This window comes from Pseudopodoces humilis, chromosome 2 (genome assembly GCF_049639895.1).
Source record: "Pseudopodoces humilis isolate 2021_Gansu_Grassland_sample_001 chromosome 2, ASM4963989v1, whole genome shotgun sequence".
Classification (NCBI taxonomy): Eukaryota; Metazoa; Chordata; class Aves; order Passeriformes; family Paridae; genus Pseudopodoces; species Pseudopodoces humilis.
This window is the reverse complement of record NC_142201.1, coordinates 50572387-50585000: the sequence shown is the minus strand read 5'-3', so window position 1 is coordinate 50585000 and position 12614 is coordinate 50572387. Positions and strand designations below refer to the sequence as shown.

The 12614-nt window shown below is 35.3% G+C and overlaps 1 protein-coding gene across 4 annotated transcripts in view; it reads right to left on the bottom strand.

The window, feature by feature from the left end:
• The window catches only part of DACH1 (dachshund family transcription factor 1), a 353019-nt gene that overhangs the window by 160722 nt on the left and 179683 nt on the right, over nt 1-12614 (bottom strand). For all 4 annotated transcript variants that reach the window (XM_088051990.1, XM_088051989.1, XM_005516415.3 and 1 more), the window contains exon 3: nt 7902-8063. In XM_088051990.1, the coding sequence (XP_087908116.1) occupies nt 7902-8063 (162 nt within the window). The remainder of the gene's footprint in view (nt 1-7901; nt 8064-12614) is intronic.

Below are 12614 nucleotides of genomic sequence, written 5' to 3'. Positions count from 1 at the left end.
TTGAATGCAAACTCTGAGACAAGGGCAATGTATCTACATGTACATCCCGCTGACATTGCTGATGGGAAAGGACCTATAAAATGCAGTTTTTAAGAACTGCCAAAGTATGCAATTTTCTACATGCACAGGCTCTATTTAAGAAAATTTCTTACAGCAGATGCCTGACTTGGGCCCTACAGTTGCTGTCCCCATTACCTGGAGAAACTCTAAAAATGCTCTTTTGAACACAGACACATGCAGGCATATTATGTGTATACAATCTGAGTCTCTAGAAAGCACACTTCTTTCCCTGCCACCTCAGGATATTCTGATTAAACAAACCCTCCCCAAGGTTTCAGTATTATGAAGTTACCTTTAACCCTAAAAATATCTGTTGCCTAGTTCACATCACTCTGAAACATAGACTTCAGTCAGAAAGGGATGCACATTTTTAATTCTGTCCCAAAAAAAAGCAGCTCTATTTAGTCCTTTGTCCTGCATATGAATGAAGATATTCTGCATTTCTTAAATATCTATATAACTATAGAGAAAATATTTTTATGCATAATATAGCATATTTACATGTCTGTAACACAGAAGAGACACATTTTCATGATGATAATTCAATTTTTGTATGACAGAAATCCATGATATGACGTTCACTTGTCACTTATTCCACCACAGACATTATTTCCTAAAACTGAACTAATAACCCCAAAGTTTAGTGTTCTCTTTTTAAAAAGTAGCTTCAAATTAATATTTATGATGATCCTATAGACTATCATAACTACTTAAGAAAATGAGGGGTGTATTAAACTTGCATTTCTTAACATAGCACATCCACAATATCATGTTTTACTATATTTACTGCAGATAACAAGTAACAATGAAACAAAACTGAACGAAAGCTTAATTTCATTATTTTCATACAAGGCACTAATAAAAAGGAAAAACTGCCATAACAATGAAGCATGCATTTTGAAAATAAATCACATTGGAGATTAAGTTATCCAACTATTTATCCAATTAGGATTATCTTGCATGGAACAGGAAATAAAGGAAATGTGATCAAACAATATAAATTGCCTTTTTTTTTTTTTTTTAATCTTGCTGACAAGATAGACCTACTAGTTTAGATTTTTCCATGAACTCAATACAGCTTCATAGCAAGCCCAAAGCACAAATGTCACATCGGAAGCTTTTGCTTCTGCTATTCTAGAAACCTGCTCTCTAGTATGCTTCATGTAGGTAAAATCACTCTTTTCAGAAGCAATATACCCATACAATCTGACAAACTTGTGAGTATATTTATATCTAAATAGTTTTCTGTGTGAATAGCTAATTCACCTGCTGTTTCTGAAGAGCAGACTTATTTCCTTCTCTTTTCTATTTCACTGTGCCTCAAGCACTCTTTTGCCATGACCGTATCACTGTCTTGGAAAAGACCCGTTACCTCCTTCAAATCCTCAAATCTTATTCCAGAAAATATTAATTGCAGGCATTGAGAGTGAGACCCATTCATTTAACTTTCTTTATGTAACTACAACTCAGTAGTTGCATGACTAAGCACTTGTAAGGTGCAATTTATCTGATCTACTTTTGCCATCTACTTTAGGATGAGATGGATCACCCCTACAACTGCCAATTGCTGTCTGTTGAGTCTAGGGTGACTCAGATGCAAACGTCTACATTTGTTTCAATGAACTTCACAGATTTAATCTAGATGAGGGAACTGCTATAGCACAACTGATCTTACAACATGAAATGCTGAATCTTTGCTACTAATTCCTCTAATTTACTAACTAACTGGTGCTCAGATCATAACAACCAGTTCATTACCTTGTTTAGCAAATTTAACAATCACAAGTAAAGGCTAGGGAAGCAGATATAGAGAAATTATATCTTGGGAAGCAGATAAAGAGAAATTTTATCTTGGTTGACAGACAAACATTACATTTTAGCTGTAAGATGCAAGATTTTTTTCCCATGACAAGCAAAATTCTAGTAAAAAGCTTAGTGACCTGATTATAACTAAATGATCTGTTTCTGGTGTTCTGTGTGTTCCCAAAGCACAGTTTTATGAAAGCATTCCTTTAGCTTGAAATACGATGTGCTCAACATAGCACATTTGTCCTTAAGGCTGTATGATTATGCTTTTGCAAGCACCTAGACAGCACTTTTCACCCACAGATCTCTAACAAATTTACAAAAGTAGATATCTGTCACTGACAAGCATTTGTCTTATGTCCCACAATGTCAAAATTGCATGCAGAGTCTTGTCATTAAAAGAACTGCTATGTATCATACAATAAACACTGACATTCTGCAAAGAATCCTTCTGGTCTGAAGTTAATGTTTATCTTATTTTTATTTTTGCAAGTGAATACTTTTAGAAAGGGAACACATCCACCTAGGAATATACACATTCAGTTTAGGCTTAGAAAAAAACACGTATTAATAGGAGTAAAAAAGTTAAAAAGAAAAAAAAAAAAAATCAGTGTTTAATCTGTTAAACAATAGAAAAATTCTTATGAACTAGTGATACTGTCATTGAACTGGAGAGAGTTTGAGAACAAGCTTGCTCTGGCTTTTTCACCCTATGATTTGGAGTCTGCTCACAGTACTGCCAGCTTAACCAAAAAGGATTAACTCTCATATCCAACTGAGAACACAGATAATTCTCAGTAATTGGTAAAAAATGAAGATGAATGGGGCTGAGAGATAAGGAGCAATTAGCTCATCAGCAGTTACAGCTGTGCACTCAATCCGGATCCATCTCTTGAGTCTCGGCCCCTTTTAAAGAACCCAGGCAGAATAAGCACAGGACACCCCCTCCCAAAAAATTGCCATACCTGCCCATCATTCCTCTGTCTTCCATTTTATTTCCATGCTACACAAAGACACCTGTCATAGCATTCTGTGTAAATTACTACCTCTCCCAGGACCTGTATCTACAGCCAATCTTTTTTTACAATAAAAAAAAAAAAATGATAAAAAAAAAATGATAGAAGGAAAAAAAAACCCAAAACCCAAAACCCGGAAACTAAATGACTACTGTAGACACTTTTAAGTTCCCTGTCAATCGTTTCATTACAGCAGCATCATCTGTTTGAAAATATAAGCAATTCCCTCATCTAATTATAGGGAGGATTTGAGGTTCATTAACATTGCCAAGGCAGAGAATCAGATGTGCAACTGCAGAGCTGTGCTCAGTGGCCTGCATTCTCTGTTTCCTTTTATTTGCTTTTTCAAGGTCTCCAAGACTTTTTCCTGAAACCATAAAAGTAATTCTTTCCCTTAAAATAGACACATGTGTTTAGAAAAAGGAAATTACTGCATTTTGTACTGTTCTATTATTGGGCAAGGTCACTGGAGAAAAATAATTTCACCTAAATCATTTTATCTCTGATTCTGGATGAAAAAGAAAAGAATAGTATACAAGCAAGCTTTACTTTTGAACAACACATCTCAGGAAGACTCATATTTGTCTCATAATTTTAAATATTGCAAGGTAATGCAGATGAAGAGGAAACCTAACATGCCAAGAAAATCTCTTAATTTTCAACAAATTTTGCGGTTGTTTATGGATTAACATGCTAGCCAAGTGTAAAATGTTGCCTTGTATTTCCTAACTGTGTTTAGAAATTAAGAACACCAAAGTCTTCATGGTTGCTTCACTTCCTTAAAGAAATAATAGCATTTTTTTTTTGTATGAATGTAATTTAAACAATGACATTTTCTTGGGACATCTGTTTTGAGATCACATTTTGAATAGATATGAACTCATTTCCTGCTAAGCAAGTAATTTACTATTGTTGATAGTTGTTTACAAGTTTTATGAGTCATATTTTAGCAAGTGGCAAAGGTCTTAACAAATCCTTTGAGTATTCCCTAAAGTGTATGCATAGTGTTTTCATTATATAAAATGTTCGGGAAGCAAAAGTATACGGACTGTTCTTTACTTCCTACCAAGTTATAGATAGCAAACTCTAGCTCACAAAAATAGCTTTTAAAAGGTATTTATTTTCAAAGGCTTTTATCTTTTGCTGCTGCAGGTTAATGAAGTAGGACAGCAGGGCAGTGAGTACTTAAGCAGCGAGGAAATAATTTAACTGCTTTACCTACCCATTGCTTCAGAGCATCAGATGGTAAACATACAACTGATCCTAATACCACACTATGATGTTAATATGACAAAGAGTAGAACCTCACCAGTGAAATTTAAAATTTGACCTTGCCACTCTCTTTTCATTCTGCAATTAATTTAAGAAAAACTAAACCAAAGTAAAAAAAAAAAAAACAAAAAAAACCCAACAAAACCAAAAAAAAACCCAACAGAAAAACTAAACAAGAAATACACCAACCAAATCCAACAAAAAAACAAATCCCTGACACACAGCATAATCTTTCTTTTTCCTTTGCTGCCCTACGGAATTCATTTTTTAAACAAAACCCCAATAATTTATCTACCCTGCGTGTTGTATGTAGAATTGCCACTAAAAAGAACCCGGGACATTTTTCCTTCTTATCTGCAATGTAGCTCATATCAGCCAAGCTGTCACAAGACAGTACTTGATATAAACAAGAGATTGCAAAGACATCTCAGTAATCAATATTAGGATGGCTACAGTATGGAAGCCCCAACCACTGCATATCATTTGTCTCAGCATCTATTTCTATGACCAAATGAAGCATTAATTCAAATCATAAATCTATGGTGATTTAAATCTGGGAATGAGCACCTGCCTGCTTTAATGATTTATTTTGTACATTTCAGTAAGCAGGAGATTTGTCCATATGAACTGACAGGTCACCTTCAGATGCCAGTAGCAGACTGTTTATCACCATGCAGACTAGCATCTCATCTTAGCAAGTAAATATTAAACTAAAAGAATCCAATTGATTGTGGATGGGGGAGAAAGGCGTTGCAGCCATATATTTTACTCAGTGTGCTAATACCTCACTTTCATTCCTCTGTAATTTCTTTTTTTTTTTTTTCCTTTATTTTCCCCGCTTCTAAAATGATAATTCTGGTGGGAGGATGCAAGCTCAAGGTTACCAGCAAAACTGAGAGATATAAAATAATTACTTATTAGTATCATTGGCTTCCTTTAACTCCCTTCACTCACTAACCTTTTGGCCACTGCTTCAAAGGACCAAGTTAATAAATTTGTGTAGTGCTCTCTATAATTATACAATGTTAGACTACAAGAATTACTTCTGTAGTTCACATTAGGCATTTGATTAAAACCAAAAAGCAAGACAATCTGGAAGCAAATCTGACAAGTCGATAAGATAAATAAAACAACGGTCCCTATTTTATTTATCTGCCTTTATGTAGGCATTGGAGCACAGGAGGATCGATCCACGCACACCATAATGCCTGCTACATAAGGGCTAAGATGAATCAGTTAAGCTTTTAGCCCAGTTGGATTGTTTGTTCCTTTTCAGTTTGGTCAGGCACATAACCTAATTTAAAATGTAAACTAAAATCAGGTTGTTTTCTTTTGTTTTATTCTTTCTTCCTGTCAACATTCAGTAATGTAATATTTCACAATCTTGCCTAGCAAGCTATAATTTAAAACATTAATGGTATATGGACTTGATAATATTTATTTGAAAATACATAAATAAACACATTTCTGAAAAAATGCAGGAGAAGAAAGAGTACACACCAACTACAAAGCAACACCTTTGAAATATGAGTTCTTGTCAAGATAATACAGTGCACTAATTTTCAAAAATGCAACTAATAAACAAGGAACTTAACTCTTCATGAACCTAATAATACCCTGACATTAGTAGCAGTAGGAGTCAGTTCTCTGATTCCATATGCATGACCAACACTGGACACTAGACAGGGTTCACTATAAAAATAAACGAATAAAAGCAAATTGTTTTTGAGAAATCCTCTGTAAGAAGGGTGCAGCTCAAGACAAGATTCACAGAAAAGGAAACTGTATTTTCAGAACCATTCCTCATGGAATGAAGACAACTGGAAAGCTATTCACTCTATTCAGAAGAGCCATTTTTTTCTGAACAAAATTAACTCAATTCTTCATTCAGTTAAATTGGGAAATTAACTGAAGCTAACAAGTAAGTTAAGGGGCTGAGAGGAAATTTTGACAATGACAATAAATAATCTTGCTTCGCTAAGTTTGCCCTACTAAAATAGCTAGAATGTATTTTCTTAAATAGGGAAAATGATTAGGCTGTCTAAGAGCATATTAGTTATCTAAATTATGACTAAAAAAAGGATTTCAAAACAGATAATTTGCCGTTTTGTTCAGAGGAAGTTCGTTCTATCTACTCTTCTACAAATACTCCACGTGGTTTAGATGTTGATTACCTGTTAACTTTTCCATCCCCACGGATGCACATGTGGTTTACAATTAGAACTGCCAACCTGTATTTGAACTTTTTATTTCACACAATGGATTCATCTAAGCCTGAAAGTCTAGATTAGCTTCTAGTTCTAGTACACACTCTTTACCTTCTCAGTTTGTGTTTATACTTTTCAACCTTTCTCATTACTTCACTGTTCTCCCAGTGTACTAGAGGCCACCTGGTCCTTCCACTTCATTTGTACCTATCTCCTCCTCCCAGATTTCAAAGACACCTGCACTCTACCCTCTCTTGTTTTCTCTCCAAGAGAACAATCTTTACGCTTGTATTCGAGTAACTGCATATGTGGTATCTGAGTACTCACACACAATTTAAGACTATTTTCTTCACCATCATAGAGGAATTTTTAAAGCTTTTACTTAAAAGGAAAACAAAACCAATCATATAATCTCCTTATGCAGTAATGCACACATACTGTTGCTATTTACAGTAGTATGTGCCCAGGTGAACTTGTTCTTTGAACTGTAATTCATATTATTTCTAAATAATACCCTAGTGATGCCTACTGAACTGTACAGAAACACTTCTCACAAACAAGTATTTATTTATGTTAAGGCAAGTACGTACCCTCTAAGATTTAATGTATTTAAAAGATGAAAAACTAAAAAATAAAAATAAAAAAATTAATCCAGACAAAGGGCCAAAATAAAAACTAAAAAGCCTATCTGAGGCCATTTTATTCCAGTATACACCAATCTTCCCTGCAGTCTTCTGAACGTACCTCTCTGTCATTGAATTTCTGTTGCTGAGTTAATACTGTCTCAACATGATAAAAGGATCCAATACAATGAAATGGCATAACAAAACATTTTACAGCAGACACACACAGATGATTAAAGATTTAATCAACAACAACAAAAAGTTATCCTAGCTTTGAAGTATGCTTTAGCAAAACAAATTGTCCAAACAAATGAATAAAGTATACTGAAACAATTCTTTTTTGTAAAAGAACAAGAGTTGCTGATGGCTGCTTAAGAAATGGAAAAAAATGTTAACTACATTTTAAGAACGTGTTTATTAAAATAAAATATGATAGGAACTGCAGAGCATGGCAGAATTTATTGTGTATGTATGTTTTCCTTTTGTCACAGGGCACATGAAAGTATGAAATATTTTGCTTTCAAGCTTGTGTTCTGAATTACCTAAAGTCGATACCCAGCACACTGAGCAGGAGACATTGTTAAATTTCACTTTGACACCATCATCTGTCACTCCACCTGTACTTTGAAAAATGAACTCTAAGCAATCAAAACACTTTCTTTCATGGAAAATATTAACTGGAGTCTGCAAAAGTAGCCTGCAAAGAAAAGAATGTTTTTGTAATAATAACAACAAAACTGAACACTGGTGTAAAGGTCAGGCACAAAATAAAACTAAAAACATTAAGAAAAAGGAAAACAAATATGCAACTTTTTTACACCAAGCCAAGGACTTCAGAAGGAAGTTCAGAAAGATCACCATTTTAATAAAATATTTTAGTATTATGGACATATAATAATGCTATGTCTGAAACTTACCAACACTTGAATTCAGATCTCCATTTTCAGAGTCTGCTCCATGCTGGTTATTATTTGCATGATAGTTGGACATAGCTTCCAATTTGATTTTTTTCACTTTCATTGCTTCTGCTATGGCGGCATTGGTGGCAGCTGCTGCTGCTGCAGCTGCTGCTGTCAGACCTGCAAAGAAGTATGAAAAAAATTTAATATTCATTATTCTATGAGTCTCCTTTATTGCAGGGACTTTTATTATTCCTTCATGCTTGTTACATAAGAACAGAGAGCACTGCAGATTATTATTCCTCTTGTTGGTTTTGAAAACTATCAACTTTTCCAAGTGAAATATTTCACATCATATTACTCCTTACTTTAGATATATTACTAGTATACACTCATCTAAACTTTAACTTGGTATCTAGTAAGTTCATTCATAATAGAATCACAACTAGATGCAGCTACAAATACATGCAGTCAAAAATCTAATTTAGCTTCAAAATGGTGTCCTGAGTGGTGACTATGAATAGGTGAATATGTACACAACCATAGCTCGGAAAAAAAATTCCCATTAGATCTCTACTGTAAGACATGCTAAAGAAAACAAAAAAAACAGGTCTATAATTTCTATTTATGAGTAACAGATGATAGAACTCAGACATTTCTCATTTCATACATAGCAGCAAGTAGATGTAGTTGTTCTAGGAAGCATTTCTAGAAAAAAAATAATGCAGAATATTATTTTGCTCTCCCCAGACTTGAAGGCATTAAAGTACATATCAATGAGAAGAGCAATTATTAACCCATTTAATACCAATCCCAAAGCCATCTACAGGCAGCTCAAGTGCTCTTCCTACCAAACCAAGTTTCTGCCATCCAGCCATTTACAAGAATGTTCTACAAAGCCAGGAAAATTTCTCTTTGCCAGGAGCAATCGGAGAACCGGTCCAATTCTCCACTTGCCTTCAAAACTCAAAATTAGATGCAGCCTTTAATCAAAGCCATAAGCATCTTTGCAGTTTTTGCCCTCTTCCCTGAGGCAGGGTAATTTTCCTGTGGTCCCCAAAGCCCTGCTGCTGCCCACCCAGATCTCTCTGCCCCAGCCTGGGTGGCAGCAGAGAGAAGCCAGTGTCAAAACTTCCCAGGAGCTGCCTCCCCCACACAACTGATGAAGGGGGCAGAGATGGAAATGACAGAGAATTAAGTCTAAGAAACAGAGAAGGCAATAAAGCAGGTAAGTTTAATGCATTGATGCTCTCTCAGCCTGTGATGCTACAAGAAAACAGACCCTCAGTCATTTTGAATCAAGATTCTTGCCCTGAATGTGGAGAAGGCTTGAAAAACTCCATGTAATTAGTTTAAAGGTGCCTGCTTGTCTGATTTTCAGCTATTCTGAGAGGTGTGAAGTGTCTTACGGATCTCAAGAGGAACTAACTCCACAATTTACTATTCTAAGGCTGCTGTCTAGCATAGGAGAGTGCAATTTAGCAGGAAAGACCAAATAAGCAAATAATCCCAGGCCTCTGAGGTAAATATTACTAGCACCATTGCTTCTCAGGTTCTCTTGTTGTCTCCTTTGAATCCTTACATGCAAAACAAGTTCACATTTGCCATGTTTTTGGCTAGTGATAGGGAGGGACAGAAGGCAAATTCCAGCAGGGGAAAAGAAGGTGGTGAGCAGACATCAGGAAATCTATGAGGTGGCATAAGAGGTGCCTTTGAATATATTGTTGCTTGACTGAAGCTTGTTTTCCCTTATTGCTTTGCATGACCACATAAAGATTAAGCAAACGGTTCCAGCCTCCCGACCCTCCTCACAGGCTGACTTCTAACACCTCTATGTGTAATGAGAATTACTGACCAAGTGATAATTACAGATCAATATTCTTTAGAAAAGTGCTGTTTCAGGTAGAAGATGTATCAAAAGCCAAAAATAAATGAGAAGGTGAATAAATATGAGAGTTTACTTTTATTTCAGCTTCTGCTACTACCACAAATTGTGCGTGTTCTGATCTTTAAAAGGTATTGACAATAACATGGATTGCTTCCAATTATATTTTTACCTTGGAGGAAGGATATGAAGCCATACATCACACAAATTTGATTGCAGTCCCTAAATTTGGCCACAGAAGAAGGGATGGTGCACCTCTGAACTTTAGTTTGCATCCGGTGCTCATTAAACAACACAATAACCTATACTTCCTTTTCTAATATATGTATACATCCCTGAAAAGCTAAAACTAGCATTTTTAAAGAACAATTATTTGGAGGAATATTCTGGTACACTATTTTCAATGACTGCAACAACAGGCCCCAAATTTTTGGTTGTGACTACACTTTTAGATCAGCTGTTTTAAAGTGCTTCTAAGTATTGGGGTAAATTACATACAAAGGAGATGCTGGACATAGGACTTGTGAGACCACCTGCAATTACTTTGTTTCACTGGAATAATGACCTGGATGAATAATTCCTGAAATAAAAACACTCTTTTGCTACAAAATTTGCAAAAAAAAAAGTATGCTTTGGTGCATTTCTTTGGATGGGGACTGAGAAACTAAAATACAAATTGCTTAGCTCTGTAAAATGATTTTTGCAAGATAATGCTTGTGGCAAAAAGTGATAATTTTAAAAAGTAGAAATTAAACTAATCATTTCATTCCTTCTCTTATACAATCACAGAACTGACTGAAATGATTGCTTTGCTATACAGCAACTAATGGAAACCATGCAGATCTGAAATGCTTGCCTCATGTATGCACAGGTGTAAGTAGGGAGGGAATGAATAATGCTCAGAATTCAAGCTTAATGCTGGTCCCTCACAGCAATTCCAGCCTACAGCACAGCTTCTCCTTTACTACTAGTTTTTCCTATCACCTGACTGTGATGATATAGCAAAGCAAGTGGCAAGGGAGGCCTGAAGCCAGTTATCAGGGCCACTGGCTTTATAATCACTGGTGCACTGTGGTGCACAGGGGTGTGGTACAACCCAGAACTTCAGCACATGGCCCAACTTATCTTTCTTATCTCAGTGGTATAGACAGGCAAATATACTAAAAGCAGAAGTTAATACACTACTATGTATCTATATTTTTATTTTAAAATACTAAGTTTTAAAGTCACAGTATGGGTATATACCCAGGGAAACGCTTGTGATTTTTTTCTTTTTAATTTATTCTTTGAAAAAGCCTTTTGACGTAAACATTGCTTAATATAAATTTACTCTTACAATAAGTAGCCAAGGAATTTCCAAGGTGCACACTTCTTTACACTACAGAAATGTTACCTTCAAAAATGATATAACCAAATGTACAAAGTCAACTGAAATGAAAGAAATAAAGATCACACCGAACAGCCACGTAGGTATTTTTTATTCTTTACAAATATTTATTTGAACAGTTAAAAAATATTCAGGCCAAAATATTCAGTGGATTAAAGTCAACGGTAGTTGTCATTAATATTCTGAAATTGATAAGTTGTTTATGTCTGGCATTCTTCCTGCTGATTATGCAGTGAGACAGGCAGCTTTATAAATATCTCATCACTCCATCGTCACACAAATTTCATCGACAGTGCTCATGCACAGCTATTAGCAATATGAATCTAACCATTACAAGAGGAATGAAAATCGAACATGTGGCATTAATACGCAGTCCTGGTTCCTAACCATCTGATAGGCAGATGGTGTAAAGCGGATTCTCCAGCTGAAATGAAGGGGCACATCATTTAAAACCTTGTTTGCATTCTAACTGATATCAGTGCCATATTGATATACATGATACATCATGGCAGTATTTGAACAATCTAGTTTGTTTCAGTCATAAATGTTTACAGCCTTGTTTTTTATCTTTAGAAGCATGTTCTGAGGAGCGTATTTTTAATTTATGAAACCTATTGTTTACTTCTGTTGAACCAGAAGATTAGCAAAGAGCAGGAATATTAAATTACCACAACCACAGCAGTATAACTAAGATGGATGAATAAAGTATGGTTTTTCAATATGTTAGTAAAGGAATTAAAAAATTAGCCTGGACATTTTATGCATTAAATACATTTATTCATTTAAACCTTACAGCTTTTTTCCCATGTGACATACTTAGAACTTTAATGCTTTATAAAGCCATTCATTTAAATCTCTTACTGCGTGCAATTAATCTTGTCCAACAATTTAATTCAAAAAGCAAAACATCAGAAAGTAAAGTTCGATTCAACCATCACGCTTCTGAAGTAATCCCCGTATTGCTGACAGTTCCTATAGACTCATCAGCAAAAGTCTGTTCAAGGTGTCTTGCAGGAGCCATATGAATTTGAATTACAGCTCAATTGAAAGCTCGCCAAGACTTAGTAGGAACTCAGGAACAAGAAGCAGAACACCAAAAGAGAGTGCGAAGGATCCTTTCCTACTAAGACCTTCTCTCTTCTGTCACTAGATTACTTTGGCCTGTTGGGTGTGTTTGTAGCTGTTAATTATGTTAATAAAGTTGCAGCCTGCTGTCTCTGCCAAATATAATCATAAGCTTTCTCCTGCCAAGTCCTAGTCTAATTTACACCCGTGCAACTCTACTGAAGTCAGAATTTCGTGGGTGAGAATGAGACCAGAAGTATGCCCAGTATGTGTGGTCTCTAACACTGAAAAATGAGTGAACAAAACAGAAAGCAATGACAAAAAAATCCTCAGCATCTTCAGAAAACAATTCTGTTTTAAAAGCGAAGTCCCCGAGAGAGCTGTCATATATCAT